General features: G+C 38.5%; 4 protein-coding genes and 2 long non-coding RNA genes across 9 annotated transcripts in view; 1 reads left to right on the top strand and 5 right to left on the bottom strand.

Moving 5' to 3' along the window:
• Positions 1–1,862: 1,862 nt before the first annotated feature.
• On the bottom strand, positions 1,863–3,741 carry LOC135626287 (purple acid phosphatase 22-like). The gene is made up of 6 exons (XM_065131487.1): positions 3,716–3,741; positions 3,444–3,588; positions 3,086–3,377; positions 2,455–3,026; positions 2,287–2,375; positions 1,863–2,200 (listed from the first exon to the last, which is right to left on the bottom strand). Exons 2-6 carry the CDS (start codon positions 3,582–3,584, stop codon positions 1,966–1,968), a joined length of 1,329 nt encoding a protein of 442 aa, XP_064987559.1. The 5' UTR covers positions 3,585–3,588; positions 3,716–3,741; the 3' UTR covers positions 1,863–1,965.
• Positions 3,742–4,380: 639 nt separating this feature from the next.
• LOC135627972 (uncharacterized) lies at positions 4,381–8,273 on the bottom strand. The gene is made up of 5 exons (XR_010492740.1): positions 7,759–8,273; positions 7,571–7,678; positions 5,468–5,716; positions 4,761–4,933; positions 4,381–4,686 (listed from the first exon to the last, which is right to left on the bottom strand). It is a non-coding gene; the product is annotated as an uncharacterized LOC135627972 (long non-coding RNA).
• Positions 8,274–8,539: 266 nt separating this feature from the next.
• Positions 8,540–14,074, top strand: LOC135627970 (uncharacterized). Of its 2 annotated transcripts, none has more exons than XM_065134455.1 (5): positions 8,540–8,773; positions 10,860–11,044; positions 11,210–11,421; positions 12,559–12,820; positions 13,524–14,074. In XM_065134455.1, exons 1-5 carry the CDS (start codon positions 8,683–8,685, stop codon positions 13,818–13,820), a joined length of 1,047 nt encoding a protein of 348 aa, XP_064990527.1. In that variant the 5' UTR covers positions 8,540–8,682; the 3' UTR covers positions 13,821–14,074. The 2 variants fall into 2 exon arrangements, with proteins under 2 accessions (XP_064990527.1, XP_064990526.1); XM_065134454.1 differs by having other exon boundaries at positions 8,543–8,773; positions 10,860–11,113.
• A 534-nt stretch (positions 14,075–14,608) lies between these two features.
• LOC135627971 (uncharacterized protein At2g27730, mitochondrial-like) lies at positions 14,609–15,967 on the bottom strand. Its single transcript, XM_065134456.1, has 3 exons — positions 15,767–15,967; positions 15,604–15,693; positions 14,609–14,808 (listed from the first exon to the last, which is right to left on the bottom strand). The coding sequence occupies exons 1-3, from the start codon at positions 15,950–15,952 to the stop codon at positions 14,779–14,781; spliced, it is 306 nt and encodes a 101-aa protein (XP_064990528.1). The 5' UTR covers positions 15,953–15,967; the 3' UTR covers positions 14,609–14,778.
• A 1,242-nt stretch (positions 15,968–17,209) lies between these two features.
• LOC103971217 (rho GTPase-activating protein 5) lies at positions 17,210–21,566 on the bottom strand. Of its 2 annotated transcripts, none has more exons than XM_009385184.3 (5): positions 20,553–21,566; positions 19,517–19,637; positions 19,321–19,440; positions 18,204–18,434; positions 17,210–17,914 (listed from the first exon to the last, which is right to left on the bottom strand). In XM_009385184.3, the coding sequence occupies exons 1-5, from the start codon at positions 20,978–20,980 to the stop codon at positions 17,471–17,473; spliced, it is 1,344 nt and encodes a 447-aa protein (XP_009383459.2). In that variant the 5' UTR covers positions 20,981–21,566; the 3' UTR covers positions 17,210–17,470. The 2 variants fall into 2 exon arrangements, with proteins under 2 accessions (XP_009383459.2, XP_009383458.2); XM_009385183.3 differs by having other exon boundaries at positions 17,210–18,041; positions 20,553–21,564.
• A 1,199-nt stretch (positions 21,567–22,765) lies between these two features.
• The window catches only part of LOC135627411 (uncharacterized), a 2,860-nt gene continuing 794 nt past the window's right edge, over positions 22,766–24,831 (bottom strand). For both annotated transcript variants that reach the window (XR_010492599.1, XR_010492598.1), the window contains 2 exons: positions 24,207–24,320; positions 22,766–24,126 (listed from right to left, as the gene is read on the bottom strand). This is a non-coding gene — a long non-coding RNA (uncharacterized LOC135627411). The remainder of the gene's footprint in view (positions 24,127–24,206; positions 24,321–24,831) is intronic.

Here is a 24,831-nt window from a genome sequence, read left to right as displayed (position 1 = left end):
CATATTTATCTATGAAAATAAGATGCATCAATTTAGATATAATTATCGTTCATACGTCTAACACGTGATATTTAGGTGTCAATCATTTGATGCTAATATATCAATTTTATGGTATAAGGTTTGTCAGTTGCACGTCAACCTCTTAGTGGCACTGAGGAATGAGACACATGATGTCAAGATATTATTCGTTTAACCTAGAGATGTTGTATATTTTGATGTTTTGGTGTTGAAGTATCCATCGTTATTGGATGAGTTATTATATTATATATTTTTTTATTTTTCACCCTGAAAAATAAAGCTACTCTTCACGAGAAGAGTTGGCAGCGTACGCACGAACTCATTTCAGCTTCAAATTTCAAACTCGCATTAAATAAGGAGGAAATGGCAAATACAAATTGATGTGACGAGCTCTGCCATCACGAAGAAGATGAGAACACGGGATGGGATATGATGAGCTCTGCCATCACAATAGGAACAGAGCCTGCAGCTCCTCAACTCCAAATATTTTCTTCCAACTAAAATAAAAGAAAATATTACAAGATTAAAAAAAAAGAACAAAATCAATTTAGTGTTATCTTTTATTTAAATAGATTTGATTAGTATAGAAATATATTACATATACATAATAAGTTATCTATCTTACCTCAATATTTACTCAACGAGGAGAAAAAGAAACTAATTATCTTATTTTGTTATCCATAATTACTATCATTCTTATTATTTTTATATTCCTTTGTTATTAAAAAGAGAGCAGAAGAGTATGGTGATGGTTTAGCATAACATGTGAGGGATCAATAGATATGAAAATAAGAAAATAATACAATTAACTATATTTTTTATGACCTTCATTACAATATTTTAGACCTTTTTTTTTAAAGTCCAAATACAAAATAATAAATATATAAATAAAAATATGTTATCATGTGATGACATATATAAAATAACCACTAAACTAATTAAATTTATTTAAATAAGTAATAGACTAATTTGATCATGGATGATCCAATTGGATCTTATATGGAGGAAGTTGATTGGAGCCAACAATAAGCTAATCTAATATGTTATGTGATCAAACACATATAGGGTAGTTGAATCTATTACAAGTTGACTCTATCAAACTTGGTGTTTCATTTAATTACACCCAGTTTTTTTTTTTCAAATATTTATAACAATCATTATTTTATGACTCAAATCTGACCTCATCATATTTCTTCTAAATTTTGGAACATCTTTTCAATTTATAACAAAATTACACACACACACACATATATATATATATATATATACCCTATATCCTTGTAAAATCCAAAAACTTACAAATCTTTGCCATTTAATTATCATACAACTAGAATAAAACTGTGTTTAATCCCTTTATTAGGTATGTGTTTTTAAAATTCAAACTAGATAATATTAACTATAGTTAATGGTAATTGTAATGCCTCAACCCAACCAAAAGTCAAGGGCACTACAATCCCACAATTATATAGATTTTCTTATTAGGTATTGTATAGCCTTTTAGGGCATTACAATTAAGATATAGTAAAAAATTTAAATAGAAAAAAATCACTCATTAGACTATATCTCATAGCATTCTGATTAGTCGAAAGTAGGTAAAAATCAAAATTGATTTATAAAAATATGAGTACTGAATTATTATTAATTTCAACTTAAATATTTTAAGTTAATGATTTAAACTCAATATAATTAATAAGCTAGTTATCTCATTTTTTGGGATTTGATTTCGTTCTCATCGTTTACTTTTAAAAATAAATTTAATGAATGTTTTGAAAAATAAATGGCATCATTTATCCTTAAAAAATATGTTCAATGAGTTTTTTTTTTTCTTAAAAAAAGCTTTAAAATAAAGAAAGAAAGAAAAAAGGTTTATCAATGATTTGGAGAGCTAAAACAACAGGTTTTCATGTTTGCATCACCATCCCCCGGTCTCACCTACGTTTCTGAAATCTACAGCTCAACCTTCGTTGAAGCAGATGGAACCCCACCCAGCGGACCCCCACAAGCGGCAGAAGCACTCAAGCTCTCCACCCACACCTGGTCGCCGACGGTGGAGCCGTCGTCCTCGTCGTTGCGGTACCACGACCAGTGAGCATGCGTGCCGTTCACCACCTTCAGCCGCCCGTGCCCGAAGCTTGCCTCCCGGAACAAGGAAAGCGATGCAGACTTGTGATGCTTGTCGAACCTTCACATGATCGCATGGACGGACATCAAAATCTACATCAGAATGCTTCTAGATGACGAGTTACTGTTTCTGTGCGTCCTACTCACTGTAGTGCGAGTCCTTCCCTGTTTCCTCCATCTCCAATGGTTATATACGCAGGCCCGCAAGGGTTTGCCTTGTTGTCGTATGCCCTCGTCTGCACCAAAGCCATCAATTCGGATTTGTTTTGCTGGATCAAAAGCTTAATCCTAACTCGACGGAAGAAGAAGGCTCACGAAGCGCTCATAGGCATGGACGTGGCCTGCAAAGACGACATCCGCGCGAGCTCGGTAGAGCAGCGACTCCATGGCTTGCCTCATGCTCTCCCCCTCCTCCTGATGCGCCAGATTGGTGTTGTACCAAGGCGCATGGAGGAGCGCGACTAGCCAAGGAGTGATCCTCCGGTCGACCTTCGCCAGATCCGCCACCAGCCATTTGTACTGTGCTGAGCTGGCGTTGAAGTCGGCATAGGATCCCAGCATGACGACATGAACGGCACCGGCGACGTCGAAGGAGTAATAGAGGTTGGAGGCGGAGCCGCTCTCCTCGTACGGCATGCGCCACCTGCTGTCGTAGGCTACGAAGGGGTGGCAGTGGAAGACGGGGAAGGCCTCGATATCGTGGTTGCCCTCGGTGACCATCCACGGGCGTTTGCTGGCGTAAGGCTGGACGAAGCGTCCGAAGGAGTCCCACAGCGGCTGCTGCGTGTCTGCGTACGAGAGATCGCCGGGGAGGAGGAGCATGTCGTAGTTCGACTCCGCGACATGCGCCAGCGTCGACGCCGTCCATTCCGTCTGCCCGAGATCACCTGTAGACAAAGATCTTCAGCAAGAACAGCACTCCTCGCAACAAGCACGAGCATCGAACCTATGACGGCAAACTCGATGGGGAGAGCTGCAGGCGGGGTTTTGAAGCTGAATTCTTGGTCGATTCCACCGCAGCGGTAGTAGTACACCGTGTCGGGCTCCAGAGGCCCGATCGTGACGTGGTGGATCTTGCCGGAGGTGTAGAAGAAGTAAATGTAGGAAGTGTGCTCTCCGGTGGCGGCGGTGTCATACTTCCCGGACACCTTCCCGTACTCCACCAGCGAAGGAACATGCCTGTCGTCGGTGATCCATGAAACCCTCGTGTGATCTGCGGCGACTGCTGAGACATGGACCTAATCACAGCGGAAGTCACGATCACTTCATTGATGACTGCATGAATCAGAACTAACACTGCACACCTGTTGTGGGTGGGACGAAGACTTGGTGTGGGCTGTTTCGATGATCCTCCCCGGTGGCGGCCGTGTGTATCCGGAGGCCTGAAGAGAGACCAGGAAGAGCAAGACGAGGCGCAGAGGGGAAGACCATGGCCGTCTTTCCATCTTCCTTCTTGGGGTGGAAGAGATCACGGACTGAGATCGTTAGATATAAAGAAAGATTAGGTTGGCAAAATTGATGTCCAAACTTGAAAGCAAACTCGGATCGAGGAGAAAAAGCATTGTAAGGTGCACACTTGCATATGCTTTCAGCATCAGCATACAACAAACATCCTCCTCCTCGTCTCCATCAAGGTGTTTTCTTGGCTTATTTGAGCGAGCAAGCAAGCAAGCCATGGGACACACTCTATGTTATCCTGTCCCTTGCTATGCAAAAACTACACGCTATCTAAAACAAGTAAAGATGCTTGCAAATCTAAGTTGATAGATATATGTGACATGGGTAAGTATAGATATGTGATTATGCTATTATGTGTAAATTTTTAATATAAAAAAAAAATTAAAATTAAAAAATCATAGATCAAATTTAATATCTTTTCGATGCTATTATACTTTTATACGAGAGTAAAGAGGATAATTAAGAGATTCACTTTGCATATAAACCTCCTAAAAATTCTACTATTAATCAGTGAATGCAAAGATATTATGTACACTTTGCCGGTAAATATTATATCTTAAAATTCAAATTTTATTTTAGATATTTTTATTAAAAATGTTTTCTTGTATTTTTAAAATATTTATATTCTTCTAAATGCTCATTGATTTGATAAAAATTTCTTTGGTCACTTTCTGATCCTATCTACTATCTTCCTGCATTCTATATATTCTTTTTGTACAGTAATCATATCAATGTCTCCACGAAAGGTTTGGAATAGATGTTCGACAGTGATTCACACCTGAGTTCCTTCTAAACTATATTTTGAATTCTCTCTCATTTGTAATATTTTATACATCTTAATCAGAAAATACAACTGATACATCAATTCAGATCGTAGCTTGGGCTTTTAAGAACATACAAATCTCTCTGTCGGGTGGTGTTCTCTTCACAAACCCCCTACATGATGAAGGATCAAGAAGACCTTCCAAGACAACGAGCTGATCCAACAGAGCAAACTTCTCATCTTCCAGAGTTCTTACCTCTGCATCAAGCTTTCTTCCTCCAGCAATAAGTATTTGCGCCGTAGTGCCCTGCAGTAGTCACTGGATCCTGAGGAATCACACAAAGAATCAGGAGTTGACCTGTCTGTCTGTCTGTCTGTCGGATATGGTGGAAAGACTCACTTTACAGGCCTCTCTTGGATCCATTTTGTGGCTTGTTGGACAGATGGGAAGCTTCTTTTCCCCCAACACTCTTCTTTGATCTGAACTGCAGTAGACATCCATTTCGATGGTTTCTTCTTTTGTGGTTTAACGTTGATCGCGTCTTCTGGTGGAGTCATCCGTGAATCTTGCAACTAACAAGATAGGAAGAACAAAATGGCTTTTCCTCAAGCTCCAATATAAACTAATAAAATTACTAAATCAATTTAAAATATGGCCAAATTGTCAACATGGAAGAGATATTTATGATTCATGCCACAAGAAGTCCAAACTGAAGCAGAACAATGTAGCCAGGGTTCCTAAAAACCAATAGGTAAGGCACAAGCAAAACTTTGCCGAGAAGCAAGACAAGGGAAGAGAGAGAGAGAGAGAGAGAGGATAGGTGGGATGGGTATAACTCCCATCTTAACTTGCATGTCATCTCTACAGGTAACCATTTGAAAATGCTCAGTTGACTCCAATAGAAGTGGCAAGAACCTAGTTGCCTTTTTTTTTTGGCATAAATAAAATTAACATTATCAATGCCAATCTCAAGCCTAGCTAAAAAGGGTATATGTTTATGTTAGATCATTGTCAATCAATATAAAACTATATCAAATCTCATGAACATAGATCTTGACAGATTTTAGTATAGAACTATATCATCACCAAAAAGTGACGTAAGGTACCTTCACCACTTAGATGTCTCAAATTGCAAAATGAGGGTTAGGAGGTCGTCCAAAAGTGGCCCATTACATCGGTGCTCAAATGTAGTGCCAAGTAGATAAAAGTTTTCTCATTGTTTTGGATCAATGAGAATAAAAAATTGATGTTCGAACTCCACCAGAAAAGAAGATCCGAAGGCCAAATATGAAGCCACTAGACTGATTTGATCAAACTTGATTCAGTTGTGTTCCAATCTTTTAGTCCACTGTTAGCTGAAACAGAGCCAAAACAAATCCAAAAGCAAATCAGTGTATCTTTTGTAAAAAGAAGCTAAAAATCAACTCCTCAAACAAAAAAGTAAGGAAAATATGTTTTGCATAATTGCAATTTCCATTAGGTGTAAATACACATGCTTCCTCAGGATCATGACAGAAACCAAAACAGTCTAGTAAACCCACAGTACAATAAAATTATGTAACAAACTTTAGATCATTTTCATAATAATAAACTACTGGTAAATCCATGCAAAAGTTCAATGTCACTGATAAAAGGATGGATCATTTCTGTGAATGTCAAAATTGACTGCTCCAAAAGCTCATAACCAATAAACAAAATATGAATTTGCAGAACACTAGCACAATGTAAAAATAAAAAACCATTTCTGATACACATTCCTGATCTAGAAAATATTCAGCAGCCTAGTATCATAGTCGATGCCTATGCATGAATTCTCAAGTCACAGAAACCTTTGGAGAAAGAAAACCAAAACAGCAAAGTCATTATAAGATTTAAAGGATCAGATTGGAAATTTGATCAGTGAAGAAAACATGATAGCAATCAGATGGCATCTACTCGGAATATAGGGAGAAGTCTAGGTCAACATTTAATACTAAAATGCAGCCCACGCCTTTTTTTCCAACCCATTGCCATGCCTAAACATGAACTGTTTAATATAGAAGAGGTTGCGAAAGCACAGTGCCACAACTTGAGCAAGGGCCAGGGCCCTCTTCCTTGTCCAAAAGCCATCTCATTACAATCATATATTTCTTACTCAGACCTTTTACACAAGCCATCATATCCTTTCTTTGAACCAAAGACAGACATGAAATGAAGTACATCAATGGAGTGTAAACCCTTTCAGATTTAGGAGCAAATTGTCCAACAAACAAAGGAACAGCTCAAAATGTAGAAACCATTAAAACACAAACAAATGCGCATAATTTGCAGCCACAGCCAAAGAAACCACTAATAAGTAATTATGTTAGCCAAATAAGAAAATTGCAAGTTTAAGAGTGATGAAAACACACTGGAACCAACATTTCTGAAATTTTCTGACGAAACCTTGTCAGTTTAATTGCTGCTTCTAACTATTTATATACTCGGGGCATCAATAGGTACTCCAAATGAACTAAAGTAATCTATAAAAGAAAAATTAGGGGAAAAAGTGAGACTACTTTAGACTGTGACCTGAGACGTATGTTGACCCAAAGAGTGAAGAGATCTAGAAATGTAAAAAGATGAAAAAAGGGAGCATAAAAAGGAATTACTCGGTATTATTTGTTATATATACATCATAATGCAGGTAAAAGAAATGTGATGATATGTTGGTAAATATATATCTTTCTAAAAGTTTGCATAAAATCTAATACATCAAAATAACAAATAAACATGTCACGAGCTAAAACATTTATTCATCACTGGATATTTCTAGCAAAGAGGTAGCAAAATCTAATACAATTACTTATTGAAATGAAAGTAACATTACATTGACGCACTGACCCCAGACATGAAAGAACATGGAACAAAAAACTCATTGAGGGATGATTGATATGCTAGGTAATTGGTTTAACGTGAACCATTAATCAGGTATCAGTGTCAACCTCACTGTGGGAAGATACAGAATTCGATTCAGCATGGATCTGACTGCAATGAGGAAAACTATTTCTCTATTCTACATCAGAAAGGTCCCTTCTTTCGGTAACGAATTCCCACCCAGTGGGAAGCACAATAATAAAACATACCAACTTCTACAACTATCAATGTGAAACACATGTAAGCATAGCCATCGTTCTACAACGAAGTTAAAAGATGTCGATCCATGGAATAGAATAAGGAGGCGGTCAGACCTTGAAAGGATGGAGCTTCCCCTAACAGCCCTAACCTTGAATGTCTGTTAGCATCATCAGATGTCCAAAATACGCCTATGTTTCTCGATCCCAAGAGGGAGTAGGGATCTGGCAATAAGGCAGATGAACAGGAAGATGAAATCTTCTACATCTACACGATCAAGAAACGAGAAAGGACCTTGTCTCACCGTGCCGCTAGTCCTCGCCCTTCGCCGCCACTAGGCGGTACGCCCTGCTGCGGCCCGTTTCGTCGGCGGCTGCAATCGCCATCGATACGGAAGGGAGACGGCGGATGAGGAAGACGGAGAGGCGAAGAAGATAGAGGAAGGGAACGGGAGTTCGGGCCGGCTACTCCAAGCTAGGGTTTGTTTTTAGGCTATCTGTCTGTCTGTCTCTCTCTCTCTCTTGTCGTCGGCGTATTCTCACCACGAGGGAATCGAAGGGCTCGAGCTTCTGCTAGGCTGCGACGAGGCCGTCGAAGGCATGCTGCGGCCGGTGGTGATGGATTGCTCCAGAAGCTTGCGCAGGGAGAAAATGACTGCAGCGGCAATGGAGAGGGAGCCGATGGCGGCGGAAGCGGAGGGAGAGGACGACGGCACATCCAACCCGAATCCAACATAAAAATACGGGTATAGGTTACTTAAATAGAATGCGCGGATCTTCAATTCAAATCCGATAGTATACATGAAGTTGTTCCACATCTTTGTTTTCATGATGTCACCTGATGGGCACACCAAACCAAACCATCACGTTCCTAACACGTGACTGAGAGCAAATTTTTTATTCTAAAAAACCGTGATATAAGAAATCGTTACAAAGATATTTATATAAATATAAATCACTATCTTCAAAATGACAACAAAAAATATTTTCAAAGTATAAAACGATAATATTATTTTGATTTCAATAAATAAAAAAATTTGGCTAATGTTGGTGGTTGTTACACGATTACGGACCGCTCCGAACTCCTATGAGTGACTGTCCGAGGGAGATCGATAGGCGAATTGGGGATCATAGTGCGTTGACTCACGTCTCTTTATATTGCCCGTTTATCGGCGCCTGTGTCGAGCCGAGGGAAGAGGAGAAGGGAAGCGAGACCAGCGAGCAAGGCGATGGCGGGCACGATCCGGAAGGTCTCGGCCGCATCTGCAAGAGCTCACACCAGAAAGAAGACGCACGCCGTTTCCTCTTTCCTCCCTCGAGGTCTCCATCTCTTTTCGCCTCTGTTTCGTTTTCGTCTTTAGGGCTTCACGGATTCTCTCTCTTTTTTCTCTCATTTCAATATCAGGTTTCGTGATTTCTGGTTGTTGAGCACTGTGAAGGTCCCAAAAGCAGCACATGTACTTTCTGGTTCCAGTGATCTGTAGGTTTGTACACTGCAAAACATGATTGGACTTGTTGACCATAGAACAAGTTCAAATTGGATGGTGGCCGAAGCACTAGGGTTCTTGTGGTCCTTGTTCCGACACCTGTAATTACATTAGGTGGTGGGTTCTAGCATCTGCTGAGTGATCGAGATTTGCGAGGTGGTTATGGTGTAATTTGTAATCCTGGAATGTATGCTTTGAAGTCATTTGAAGTTGCTTTATGAGGATATTAGAACTAGGGATGTAGGAATACTTGAAATCTAAACCCTTTTTAAGTGATCTGAAGCTGATGAAATTGACCTGAGGAGTATCTTCCCGTGAATCAAATTTTTACTACTCATTGATGTTAGGAACGGTTGCTAGATCTCTCTAGAGAGAGGAAGTCGAAGTAAAGTTAGGAACAGATGCTACATCTCAACTTTCTCATGCAAGGTTGGAAAATTGATGATCTTAGTAACACGTTAATGGTGGAGATAATTCCGATGTTCTTAATGTTAAATACCTGTATGCTTCGATCACATCACTCATTGGTGCTACTAACTGGATGAACATCAGTCTCATGTACTTTTTTATTACAGTCTGTTTTTCTTTATTGGTGAAGATATCCAAGAGTAGTGACAAGAAGTCCTTGCCTACTGATGTGAAGATTTCTATATGTATTTTCTCTTTTCAGTTCTATGATACCTATGTGTGTGTGCGTGTCCTATTCTCCTTTTGTGGTTGTGGTAGATATATTTATGTGTATCCATGTGTATGTATGCACATCCATGTATGTGATGTATTTATGTTTGTGCTGTATTCCTAAGATATTAGTCCCACGATTGCTGAGTTTGAACTAAATGATGTTTTTCTCCCTTTTCTTTTTAATTTAGTCACATGATGGTGTTTAGCCACTACAAGGCAAGGTATTTAATTTCTGGTACCGGACCCATGCGAATCCATGGCTTGAGCGGCATGGATCCGGTATGTTGTAATATAATGATACATGGTACGCTAGAACATATTGTGGTACCATGCTGCTAGGGGAGGTGGGGAGGATGTAGAAGAAGAAGAAGAAGGAAGGAAGGAAGGAGGAGATATACCATAGATGAGGTTGGCGGTTGGCAGCAGGCTTTGAGCGCACTGGTGGCAGCAGGGGTTGGTGGTGGTCGAGTGACTGATAGAGGTGATTAATGTTCGTGAATCACGAGTCCTAGGCGACGGGATGTTTAAAAGAAAAAAAAAGAGAGAAAAAGACAACTGTTAAATGGAAAAATAGACTGGACCAAACCTCCTAAAGTAAGGTGATCCATCTACTGCACTAGAACTGATAAATACCGGTCGGTATGGACTGGTCTGGGCAAAATTGAACTCCATGCTACAAAATCACATTCATAGACATTGTAATACTTAGTTTGGCTTATATGTACTTACTTTTATGCCTCTAAGCAAATAGTTTCACAGTGGAATTGTACCATTTTTTCAAAGCAAATTACAGATCTTATCTTTACATTTATGTTTCCCTAATTTGTCTTTCATCTCTCTCTATTGCTTTATTTTATGCTATGGAGCCATGCCCAAATTTTATGGACACTAATTCTCACACACACATGTATGTATGTATATGTGTGTGTGTGTGCATGCACGCTATGCATGTGCTCCACGATTCTTGAGTTATCTTACAATTAATATCATACTGGTTCAATGTGTACACTGTAAATCATCAGCAAAATTATAGTTGAAATGATTATTTATATATTAGTGGTTTCTTAGGCAAAAATCACTCATATGTCATTTTGTGGCTACTGCTTTTCTTATGATTTATGCATATAAGAGGACATGTTTGGCATGGGAGGGAGGAAAAGAGGGTAGCCCATGTAGCAATCCTTAATTTTCTACAATTTCTTTCTTAAACTGATTAAAGTATAATTTTCACAATACAGGGATGATAAAGAAACTTTCAGTTGTTCTTTTCATTGGCCTAGTCGCTTGGTCATATCAGGCAATCCAGCCCACCCCTCCTAAGATATGTGGATCCCCAGATGGCCCTCCTGTTACATCATCCAGAATCAAACTCAAAGATGGCAGACATTTGGCCTACACAGAAAATGGTGTTCCAAAAGAAAAGGCAAAGTACAAGATCGTTTTTATCCATGGTTTTAACTGTTGCAAATTTGATGTGATTCCCATATCTCCGGTACTGATCACTGTTCATGTCTTTAAGTTTTCCCAATATTGTCTAACTGTGTAACCACACTGGCAAGTAAGACTAATGGACCGTGTAAATTTTCAGGCATTGCTTGAAGAACTAGGGATTTACTTACTATCATTTGATAGAGCTGGATATGGAGAGAGTGATCCTCACCCAAAGATGACAGAGAAAAGCACAGCACTGGATATCGAAGAGCTTGCCGACAAGTTGGAGCTTGGATCAAAATTCTACATTATTGGGTTTTCTATGGGAGGAGAGATTGGTTGGACATGTTTGAAATTTATTCCTCATAGGTATGAACCAGAGATTTTCACTAGTTTCAGAAGAATTTTCATATTGAATCTGAACGAGTTTTATTCTTTGATGTGTAGCATTGCTTTCTATAGAAGAATTCATGAGTTACTCCTACTGTTAGACTTATTCTTTTGCTAAGAGTAACTTTTGTTTATTAGTTACATGATTTCAAACTGCATTCAAAAGGATTTTCTCCTTTTGTTCTTTCTAAATTTGGCTTTGTGCTGTTTAGCTGACCTATTATTATGATTATTATATTTATCCTCATCCAGAGTCATGTTCAATAAAAATTAGCAATCTTAATGTCTAAAAGTATGCAAGTTAAAACTTTGTGATACATTTTTATGCCTCAGGTGTAGTTATTTTGTCTCTGACTTGACATACTGTAACCTGACAGTGAAAACGCAGCTACAGAATATTACAATACCTGATACTATTATTTAACTACAGAAATATATGACATCTCCAGGAGACAATGTCGTTTATAATTCCAGATATCATATGTTTAAGCATATTATTATCACCAAATTCATTAAATTCATATCACAGGTTTGAGGTGCATTTCACATTCTTTTTCTTCTACATAGTAAGTGAGCACATTCTAGCATTAGTTAGTGAAAGTTTCAAATAAAACACCCGAAAAATGCAAAGTGATGACAATTGTCCTGATGCTGAGAGATAATAAGGATGCAGGGAACTCCATCAAATATCTCCTACTTAGTTTAGTGGAATATTGATATGGTGGTGGAACTAAAATCTGGCCACATCCATTTCAAACTGACTACCAAACCATCAGAAGATCATCCCTAAAGTTTCTTCAATCTCAGCAATCTCAATTTTGGAGACTTCAAATTACACGATGTGGGAAATTCTCCTAAGCATTCTGTAAGACAACTTTATTAATAAAGTGGATTTTTATATTATTAACTACTATGTTTCCTTCTTCATGTGACGACTTATGTTTCAGTTTGCTTTCATTGATGGTTTCATGAAAAGAAAAAGCTAATGCCAAAGATAAATAAAAGTTCTTTGACTTTCTTAATATGTAGTAATTTATCTTCTTTGGAAAAATATTTCCAACAAGGTTTCTAAGAGGCAAATTCTTTTGACATCTCCTGAATTTATTATTGTGACAGACTTGCTGGAGCAGCAATAGTTGCCCCTGTTGCCAACTACTGGTGGCGTGGTTTTCCTTCCAATTTATCTAAGAAAGCTTATAATCAGCAGTTCCTACAAGATAAATGGGCAATTGGGATAGCTCATTATGCTCCTTGGTTGACATACTGGTGGAACACTCAGAAATTATTTCCTGGATCAAGTGTGATATCTCAACGTGTTGATGGCTTTTCTGCTGAAGACCTAAAGCTTTTACCAAAATTTGCAGCCAGAGGGTATCAGGTAGTACACTCCTCTGTAATATGCTTTTCCGTCTTTAGCTATTATTTCTGGCTCATGTAGGATTATTTCATTACCCATGATGAACAGCATAGAGTTTAGTTTATGTTACCCAAATTAAAAGCAGAAAGCTCAGTTTATTGCTTTGGGTGATTACCATGTTTCAGTCACATGGTATTTGTCTACTTTAGCCGTAAAGATTTTGGATCTAAATTATGTAGAAGGATCAGCGGATATGTTCGTGTTGCTAGATGGGAAATAAAAATGGAGAAAAGACTGTTGAGTAACAAACTAGGTGCCCCCTTACAACAGTAATTGCTCAAAGAACAAGTTTAAAAACATATATTGAAGTTTGAAGAAAACCCTATAAGCTCTTAGATTGGATCATGAAAATTTATTGCCAAACACAATGCACAGTGTTTTTTGTTCATATCAGGATTTGCTTAAAAGAAAAGCTTAATTGATATAGAGAACTGTTTCTTGAATTTGAATGCTCTTCAGCCCCATAGGTTTTGTAAATAGGTAGGAAAAACCCAGTCATGTACTCTTGGAACACTATGCTACCAACATAGTCCCTATTTGCAGAGAAAAAATTATCTAATCATATTGTCGGGATTATCTGAAGTTATTTGGAGATAACTGGCTTTCTTAGCAACATCCCCATGTTGTTATATGCTGATCCAACATATCTATTTGCAAATGATAGGCACAAATAAGGCAACAAGGAGAATTCGAGTCCATTCATCGTGACATGATGGTTAATTTTGGACACTGGGACTTTAGCCCTTTGGAACTTGATAACCCATTCCCTAACAATGAAGGATCTGTTCACCTATGGCATGGAGCAGAGGATCTGATTGTGCCGGTCATCCTGTCACGCTATATCAGCCAAAAATTGCCCTGGGTTCATTACCATGAGCTTCCAGATGCCGGCCACCTGTTCCCGTTGGCAGATGGCATGAGTGATGCTATCGTGAAAGCACTTGTGCTCGGAGACAATTAGTCTCTTGTATCATCAGTTTCATTATTTCCCCATCTTAAGAACTTGAGAGGCCCAGGTTTCTTTTCCTTTGAAACAGCATCTTTTTTTTCTGTAATGTAATGTCCTTTCCTGCGGTGGCCAGTAGGTATTGGATCATAGTTTGTTAATTATAATACACTTTTGGAGGACCACTGCAGCATTATTTCAAGCGTGATATTTATAGCAAAACAGAAACATATGATGTTTTTAGATCAGTAGTAAATATATTTTTAGCACATTTTGGTGGGTGGGTGGGTAGTATAAAAAACAAGGTCTTCATATTTGATAAGAATGCCCTCTGATCTGTTTTTGCTAGTTGAGCCAAGAGATGACCAACTTAGCTATTTTATTCGCTTGTGTGCTTCACCATAAATGCTGAACCGAGTGGGCTCGGGTCCATTGTATCGTTGGCCAACATGCTAACTGCCGCCCGCCAATCTTACAATTTTAATATATTTCATGAATCAATTCATTTCTTGCTTCACAAATTTGACTAAATAACATCAACGAACGTGTTTGTTTCACTCTGATCCCTGCCAAGGTTTCCCATCTTTGTGTACCCATCACTGTGACTTTTGTGAGGGGGTGGGCATATCCACCAAATTGCTCTTAGTCCTAGGACAAACCTTACGAGTGTATTAATGATATCGAATCCTTGCGGAGAATGTCCCACTTCTCCAGCTTCAGCATCGCTCGGCACAAGCTAACCTTTGTGAATGAATTATAAAGCAGATAGATATATATAAAGAAGCAAACCACCAGAAGAGATCTGATGATAATGAACATCGCATTTACAACATGTCATTTTACAGTTCACAAACCACATGCATATTAACACAAAAAAGAAATCAACATACCGTTGTCTCTTATTTATGAACAGACACAAGACATTTTAGGTCCACCACTCTCTCTACACAAAGCCAAGTGTTTCCGAGCCGCATCAGCCTTTTTTACGGGGTTCCTCGGTAGTCTGCAACGACAAAAAAAAGTTGGTGTGAGAGTTGATCACAGCCGAGTCATGTCCAATTCCCGAATTTTATTACTTATTTGCTCCTTGATCACAGCTTATAGTATTAGCCATGACCACAGTTATCGGAATCGAACTGGGCGATTCAGTTTTGGTTCTATTTTTGGGAAATCGGAACCAGCGATTTCAATTCGATGGTTTCGATTTCAAACCAACTAAATATAATAAAATATAAAAATAAAATATAAATTGGATCTATGTTATGATGATTAAATTCTTAAGCTTAGAACTAATAAACCTAGGTTATTAAAAATTTTATAATTTTATTCTTCTTTATATCAACTTTTTTTTTTTTATGTTGTTATTATACTCTTTACAGTTAGTAATACATCTATTTTTCTTTAAAATTTTAAATTATTTTTAAGTTAAAACTAATAAAAAAAATTGACAATTCGAACCAGAACCGTTCGAACCGCAACCAGAACCAGAATTCCAGAACCGGTCCTGGTTTTGGGAAACCGGAATCGTTCTCGAACGGAAACCGGTACGGCGGTCGGGCCTACCTATATAGTAGAACTATGATCCGATACCACAAGATTCTAACACGTATTTCTTGAACGAGACAAGAATCACAAACACACATAAAGAACCAAACCCTAAAGAATCGAGACGATTCGCAACCCAAGAAACAAATGAACCCTAATGATTTGAGAAGAACCGAATCAGCAAAAAAAAAAAGGGCGAAGAATCAATCGCAAACGAAAAAGAAAGGAACCCTAAGGAGGATGATTTGCTTACTTTCTCGGACTCGGCCTTCCCGGCTTCCAGCCTCTCCTTCTCCTTCTCTGCCTTCCGCCTCAGCGTCTCCATCCGCTCCCTCTCCATTTTCTACACACAAAACCGGTCTCCGTCGAACACCAAAAGAATCAAGATCGAAAGAGAGAAAGGTAAGGCTGTTTACCTGGATGTAGACGTTCTCGGCGGCTCTCCCCTCCTCGCTGAGGACCCGACCCTTGCCGTCGCCGAAGTAACGGGGGGTTCTACGAGCCGTTCCCTCCATCGCGTTGGCCTCCACTAGCGAGCGATGCGCGCCGCCGCGGATCTTATCGCCATACGTGACTTGCTTCGCAAGAAGCGATGACGTCATTCCGGCGTCAAGTCCATCCAATTATACGCTTTACAAAACCGTCCCAAGATTCTGGAATATTCTAGAAGAGGCCAGGATTCAAGTGATTTATTACACAATTACTCGACAATTGTCCCTAAAATTATCTCTTTTTTTTTTCTTCTTCTTTTTTCATCCCTCAAAACCATCATTATGATTAGTTTAGGGAAAATTCCTAAAAACAGTTATTATTATTATTTTGAAAATTATCCTTATTTCCAAAATTTTCTAATGACGTTTTTTTTAACCTAATGTATGATTTTTTTTTTCATTTTCCTATGCACCAAGGTGAACTAGTCCAGTTAACTATTTTTATATTTATGTTAAAATATTTTTAATAATAAAAATACTATAATATAATATAATATAAAAAATACTATATTATAATATTTCAGTATAAATTGTATAAAAAAATTATCTGTAATATTTTTATACTGTGTCATAGTGTTTTCGACAATACTAAAAAAAATACTATAATGTAATATAAAAATATAGTTTAGGGCAAACTTCTAAAAATATTTTTTTATTTTTTGAAAAGTATCATTATTTCCAAAACTTTCTAACAAAGTTCTTTTTTTTTAACCTAATATATGAATTTTTTTTCTTCATTTTTCAATAGACCAGTTATAATATTTTTATATTATGTTAAAATATTTTTAATAAAAATATAATATAAACATATTATATTATAATATTTCTGTACAAATTTTATTTAAAAAATATATCCGTAATATTTTTATATTGTGTTATAGTGTTTTTGACAATACTAAAAAAAAAACTATAACGTAATACAAAAATACTATAATCTAATAGGAATAATATTCATTGTCCTAAAAAGATATAACACGAACCAACGATGCAAAAAAAAAAAAAAAGATAAAATAAGTTTATCGATTATATTATATCAATACCAACCAAAATATATCAAAAAATATTTTTCTAACCAAAAACATGGGCAATAACTCAAGTTCTTCGCTCGAGAATTTCTTCTCTTACAATAATATTTAATTATACGCTCAATGCATATGAAAATTCACAGTTCAGACTGAAGAATGAGCAGATTCTTAATTAGTAAGAGCAATATGGTGATGTAAGCCAATGAGCAGAAACATTCCACCAGGAGCTTAACAGTACTCCCTTTCATTCATGCATCTGTCATGACAGTCATTCATGGGTCATGCAGATAAAAGTTGAGGAACATGCAGGTTTGGCAAGAACATGTCTCGGCATGAATTTGGCTAAGCAAGAATCCTAAGCAAACAATCTTGTAGACTCTGCTGTTTATTACAAGTTTTCGGTTCGTCAGATGAACAAGAAAACAAGCACATTTTGATCACTCAAAATTTCAAGTTACCAGAAACCAAAAAACATGTTCCAAACAGTACGAAACATCGAAAGACCGAAAGCAAATTCACAGTAAATCAACCGATGCCTACCATCAGATACGAGTTAGAAGGAACAGGTTTCACCTCCATGCCTCTACAAGCTCAACCTTTGAATTTATACGACTTGCGATACTGGTCCCCCTTGACTTCTCAGCTGACAAGGAAGCTCGACTGGTAGACTTCCCCTTTGCCTTTCTGCCCTTCCAATGATTTTGATTGTTTGACTGGCCTGTCTTTTTCCTATGCGAATTTGTATGAACTGCGTTAGAACAATTAGCTGCTGATTCCTGGCAACCGGATGAACCATCGGGGCATGCTGAATTCTCAGAGAAGAGTTCATGAGTTGAATGTTGCACTGCAGTCCCTTCAGAGGCAGCATTGTCATGAGAGGTCTGAGGTGGTCCATCAGCTTCCTCATCTTTTGTTGGCCTTTCTTCAGGAACTCCAGCAAGATTGTCCACAACAGGTTCCTCGATAACACAAACATCTTCAGTTGCCTCTTTAAGACGAGCTTCAAGATGAAGCTGAGGGCTGTGATGGCCATTCTCATCAGATGGATCTGCATTAGAAAGTGAAGCATCCTCTAGAGTAGATTCTTGTCTCTCTTTAAGTGTCTTTAAGATCAGCATCCTAAGAAAATTCATCACTTGCACCGCATACATCAAAGCAGTCAAAGGATCTGCCATCTAAAATTATGATAGAAATTAGGTATAATTGTGTTAATTTGAATGGTAAGCTGTAAGTTCTCTACAGGAAAAGGCCATGACGAAAGATAGAGGAATTATTGATTAGGCTACGTGAAGGAACACGGTTGGATGTATAAGTGCCATGCATTTACCATTAGATACCTGAGTCATGTTTGGAGCAAACACTGTTGCAACATTGCGTGCATTCATCTTGTTTTGTTGTTCTTCTTGGACAACATCAGCCATCAAATTGATAGCCCAATCCAATAAAGCAGCCTCTGTTGGTGGTAGCAATCTAGCAAGCCGAGAACATTCTTCTTCTGTCTGGCATTGCATCACCTGCTCAAACGAAAGAGAGTCCAGCAACCCGGTAGGAAGTTCTCTAAACCAGGCCTGTAGAAGCATCAAAATAATGAAAATGAAAACATGCAGAAGGTAATATTTTCAGGAAGATCAACTTTTCTGTGGAAATTGTTCTCGGCATATGTTTAATGTATTGAATTTTAGTTCAAAATCAAGAGTGCATAAAGAAGTATCTATTAGAAGATCGTATGATAAAATTAGACAAAGTGCAATGGCATGAATTAACTAGTAAAGAAGACTTCTGCAATGGTTTCATTTCCAAAATATGATATTGCTTCTGTCTCCATATTCCCATTATATAGAGAACTGCTACATCAAATATTTACAGAATGAGTTAGAGAACAACGAAACAAGACGCGATTGGTTCCACAAGTGTGAACATATATTTCCACGAAATTTATGACCAACCTCCAGAAACGAAATCTGACTACATTTCAAATAAAGGTTCTTAGTTTATTGTGCATTATCCATCACATATTAAAAGTCAACAGAAGCACGAGACATCCACCAAAAAAGAAAAGTGAACTGTTTGCAGTATGTTATCTATCATCAGCGAGAAGGCCCAACCATTTGGTGTCGGCTAAACTACTGGCGTAGTACACTAGCAAACAGGACTGTATCATCATAATTATAATAACAAAGAAAAGGTAACTAGAATATACCAAATATGATAAAAAGAATTTAAAATTTTGACACAAGAATCAACAAACTCATCCATTCTAATTCTCCAAACTAACATCTAATTTAATGAACTTTTATTGAAAGATTGTAGTAATCTAGCGAACAGACAGTAACACAGAACATGCAGAATACACAGACCATAGGTGTTCTGCCTTGAAACAAGCTTTATACCTTTAAAGGGTGTATGCATTTAGTATATACATGTGCGGCAACAGGAAAAAGTTTGTAGGCATACCTTTATTAAACCAGCCAGACAGTGCACATCAACACCCTCCGGCACTATTCCATTATTTAGCTGATCTCTCACATATTCCTCTTGGCCATTTTCAGCATTAATTCTGAAGATTCCTTCTGTCTGTTCAGTTTAAATAGCATCAAATATTAGGGATCTAAAAATTACTACAAAGTCTATTAAGAATCAGCAAATATACCCGAAGGCCGCCTTGCTCATAAAGACGTCTTTGCATCAGCAAGAGTATGGTCGGAACACTATTGCCTCTAGAATCATATGAACATTGCATAGATTCAGTGGAAACACCAAAGACAGTTGCACTGCAGCAGAAATTTAGCATGTTACATAAAATAAAAGAAAGGGTGAAAACACAAAACCCAGAATTAGTCGATCCTCAACACAATCAAGAATCAACCAATTCCAACCAGTTTGGCCAATTTGTATTTAAGTTCCAGATGTTTAGAAGGCAGTCATAATTAGTAGTCTGGTAGGCATGTTTCTTAAATGGGTACATGTTAACGTTCAGGCAGCTCATCGTCGATGAGATATTAAGACCAGCTATAATCAAAATCCCGCATTCCTTATTAGAGATATTACGATTTGGCTCGCTGAATAGTCAGGTCATTGAAAAGTGATACAAATGGACTCAAAAGGCATCGTCAGTTCACCTGATAGCAAGAAGGCCATAAAATTGTTTGGTGAAGGATAACAAAAGATGAAATTTTGTGCTGATGAAAATAGATCAACATCTTTAACAAAGATGTTTCAAACAAGCTTGCGATTATAAGCATGAAACATGATATTGTAAGTCACGCAACATGCTTCCTGAGGGTGTGCATGATTAGCACTTCAAAGTTCCGACCTACTTAATCGACCGGTTCTTCCAAATAATCAGCATCCAAAATTTTCTATTCCTCACAACAAGCAATGACAATTTCCATAACACACACCAGAACTAGAAAGAAAAATTAGAGAAAAGAGCGCAGTTAAATTCTGCTAATTAAGAATTTATAAATCTATCTATAAACTGGAAAAGAATATTTTTGTTAAGAAATAAGAATTTAAATGTAAAGTTTCAACTGTAATATCTCATGAAATTTAGAGGCTTCGAATTCATGATAATTATTCCATTTAAAGAACATGAAGTTGTCCGCAAGTCAAAGAGTCAACCAAAAGCTCACGCTTTTTTCCCAACAAGAACACAATCTAAGCAGGAAAAGCAAGTGATTTCAGACCTTGCGCTGGGGGCTCTGCAGGGGACCTCCGGCTCGAACTCGACAGGCAGCCCGAGAAATCCATGGAACCGGTCGAAGGTGACGTGTGCGACGTGCTGCACCTCAGTGGGGCACCCAATTTCCATGGAGCCGAAATCCTCGTCGTCGACTCCCTCCGGCTTGCACCCCAGCAGCGACTTCCGGAACAACGTCAGCAGCAGTGCCAACACAGACAGCTGCTGCTCCTCAACTCCTTCCCCTCTCCTCGTTTCCCTCTTCCTCTCTATCGCACCGCCGGCACCACGCCTTTCATTCTCCTCCTCCTCTCCGCCCCCTCGAATGCCATTGGAAGGGTTTAAAAGGCCATTCGAGCCATCATTCGGGTCGCAAGAAAGGGTGCGTCTGGGAGACGAGGCGAAGTGGGAAGGGGACCGGAGCACTTCAGCCATAGCTTGGTATTATGAGGATTAAAAGTGGAGGAGGTTGGGGTGGGCCGAACAGCAAGTTCCAGTATTAAGAAAACAAGATCAACAAAAAGGAAAGGTTGGATTTTCAGAACAGTGTCTGGGTAAAAATTGGATTTTTAGAACAATGTTTGGGTAACGATTGGGTTTTTAGAACAACGGCTGGAAAAAGATTGTACTTGTACAACACGAGCACTTCTGCTCCTTCTCCAACATGGAAAAAAGGCATGGATTTGGAGGGGGCCTAAGGACTGTTCTCGAATGGAGTTGGATTGAAGGAAGGTTGAAGTGGTGGGACGTGAGAAACATCACTTTAGATATGTATTTTTCTTCTTCCCCTTCACGGCCGGCTCTGTCTCTGCTTCTGGCTTCGTTTGTCCTTAGCTTTGTGCGCTTCTGGAGACGGAAAAGGCATGGTAATAGTGGAAGGGAACGTGGATGGAAGCAATAGAAGATAGGGTGAGGAGGGACGGCTTCAAAACTGCTCTCTTCCTCTTTCTTGTGCTGATTAATTGCTTGAAGAATGGATGAATCGTGTTTAGAGACACTAAATACACCAAAAATCGGAGAGAGGGAGGGGTCGGGGGGGGGGGGGGTGGGGGGTGGGTGTGGTTTTGGATTGACGACCACTTTTTTGTCCTGGGACTTGGTGATTGGTTTTTGTGTGGCAGGGGGACCAAGAGCTTCTTTTGGACTTGGTAGAAGCATTTATTATGATGTACTGGGATCAGAGTAAAACAACTCGGGTTTCAAGAACTCAGAATTAAAACAGTGTTGATTTGGATGGACAAATGCTTATTATGCTGATTGATTCGAGGTCAAGAACAAGATCATATTTCCCAAGTCAGCAAAATGAAGCCTCTCTTACAGGTGAAGCTCAATTTGATTTTGATTCAGCTCAAAATCTCAAAAAGGTGTCTTTTGGAGAGATATTGTTTGCGAAGACACATTACGTCTTGAGAGCAACACAGCAAATAATACAAGAAGTCGAACAGGGGGTTGGCTTCACAATCTAAACAATAGTTTAGCTTGCAACTTGCATCTTAGATTTATCCCAACATGGAAACCCAATCAGAGTCTTGCCTTCCTGGCTTGTTGTTCATCATACATCCTGAGCTTACAGAGTAGTTTATGGAGACGAGGCCTGAGAGCAGCTCATTCATGTGCCTTCTTCGCTTGCAGGTGCAGTTGCGAGGAAGAAGAATGGTGGGTCCAAAAAGAGTTGAATATAGAGGGGGAAAGAGATATGGTCTAACAAGTAGCTTAATGATCCAACCATTGTAGCTGGTTGGCTGCAAAAGGAGAAAAAGAGGATGAAACTAGTGAAGCTTTTTGTTCATAGTGGAGGTTTCTTGCAAGGGACATTCTTCTCTAGTGCTTGTGAAGGAAGCTACTGCCAAAGAGGAGAGGCAGCAGACAGCTGAGGCCCAGACAGCAATTCATAAACAAGAGTCTTTGTTTGATTGTTTCTATCCCAATCACGACAGTTGTATGATTCGGATTTGTGGTCATGATCCCCACAATTCCAATGCAACAATCACAATCAGATGGGTGCGGACACTTGTCCAACTTTGTTGTGTTGTGTGATTCATGCATGATATGTTGTTGTTCATGAATGTAGGATTGTCTTGACTGAGTATAAGATTTCTCACTAGTACAGTGATATAGTTAGGTTTGCTTCACTTTTTATTCACATTGGACCATTCAACATGATGGTTCTTCAAATGTTTCAACAAAAAAAATAATCTCCTTCCATTACATTAAATGATGTACAAGTCAAACTTAAACTTGACACCTTCATGATTGTCTAGATAGAAGACACATATAGCCAAGCTATTTGTACAAAGGATAGATACATCATTAAACATGCATTCTTTGATGCAGAGATATCCCATTGCTTCTTGTCAACAGTCTTCTTTTAGCTGGAGATTCTTTCTTTGTATAGGATCCATGTCAAAATTGACATATATCAATTTCTTCTTCTAAATTTACCACTTAGGAAATCAAGATTTGAGTCATTGTATGCATATTGATGGTATATCCTTTATATCCATATCGAGATAAGGAGGAGGGGATAACTCTAGCAATTAGTCAGTTTATGTGGATGTCCATCCCATTCCTGTTTCTGTAGATCCAATCTTGTCACACTTGTTACTGATCTCCTCCCTGCTTCCATCAGTGATGTCCAACATTAAAATAAACACTGCAGCTTTCCTGCATCTCAAAGCAGAGAAATTAGAAGAGAACGTCCCCAAACTTTTCTCCTCTGCTTGCTGGTACAGAGTTATATAGTAAAGAAAAGGATGCTGCAGCCCATGATGGAAACAAGGAAGGAATTCAAATTCAAATGCTGGAAGAGCAACCTGAGGACAGCATGGAAATCCTCAAGAACTGAGATCAGAATGCTAATGTTAAAGCCAGTTGTTGGTAGATCTATGTCAGCCACAAAACATATATTAAATCAAACAAACAATGGATCAAGTCACTTGCTCTGATCCAGAGAACGCTGTGCAAAGGTGCAAAATATAGCGCTGCATAATCTCCTGTAGTACCAAATACATTTCCACTCGGAAATCCTACTGCAAGATATCAGAATCAGATGAGACTCGATCAGGAACCATTCACCTACTCATTCTGATCCTTCAGGCTGAAGGATGAATGGTTGTACACATTATTGAGGTTGATAGAATACAATATTAGGAGTTTGTACGCCACCAATGCCCAATAATTGGATTCCATCACTCACCAGAATAAAGAGCAGGAGCCAACAAGATGCAAAGCAAATCTGTTAATCTTAATCCAGTTCGATTCCCTTCTCTGACACGTACATGTTCCATTTCTATGTGCAGTAGGCATCCCTTCCATTTACATTTGCAAGAGACCACCTCCCATCCTCTTGCTGCTGGTGTTGTCAGGCCATGGGGAACTGTGATTGCACCAATCACTTTATTTGAAGGGCAATGGAGGACAGGAGGTGTCCAGCATGTAAACACTGTAATGATTCAGTCACTGTAATTTAATCAAACAACTACAGATCTCCCCGCAAACAACCAAATGCGCTTCCAAGAGGTAGTCAAGCCATGAAAAATGGTGTCACATGTTCTGCCAATAGGATTTTGTTGTCGCATCCTCTGAAGAATGAGAAATGAGAGAGTTATTTGTTGTAGAGTGCATAGGGGAAGTTAAAAGAGACTGAAAAGGGAATACATACTTTGATATTTTGTTCTCATAAAAGCAAAAGGTAGCATTCTTGCTTGCAACCTTAGATGATATTTTGACTGAATCAAAAGCACGAATTCGACGTGCAAACAGAAGGCACACCAAGCTGCAGAAGTGAGCATCTTCAGAAATGTAACCAAGAACAATTGGTAAAAATATGTATTTTTATCAACTAGGTCCCAATGTCTTTAATATTTAGTACTCGTAGGCTAACAGTAAGTTGAAATATTTATATAAGATTGAGCATGGAAAAAAATGAGATCACTCAACAAGCACACCTAGAAAATAATAACATTCAAATTCCTGGTAGAAGGAAAAAGAATTAACATGCGATAATTCAAAAACAGCTCCACCGGATAAGAACCATAGCTGAATTTAGTAAAGAATCCAAAGTCTCGAATAACTATTTGGAAATTGGACATGTACATTGTAACATCCCAGATTTATTTCCATATCGAAAGTGAGCTAAGACTTAGATTGACATCTAATGAGTATACTACTATAAGATCAGCATTAAACATTTTATGTCAGTGGTTCAGGCTTAACAAAATTATTAGACCGGCCAGTACTGGACATGATGAGAAGCTCGAGTAGGAAGGAACTACTCGTTGGCAGGG

Source organism: Musa acuminata, chromosome BXJ2-11, assembly GCF_036884655.1.
Source record: "Musa acuminata AAA Group cultivar baxijiao chromosome BXJ2-11, Cavendish_Baxijiao_AAA, whole genome shotgun sequence".
Classification (NCBI taxonomy): Eukaryota; Viridiplantae; Streptophyta; class Magnoliopsida; order Zingiberales; family Musaceae; genus Musa; species Musa acuminata.
The sequence above is the reverse complement of the archived record's forward strand: the minus strand, read 5'-3'. Positions and strand labels throughout refer to the sequence as shown.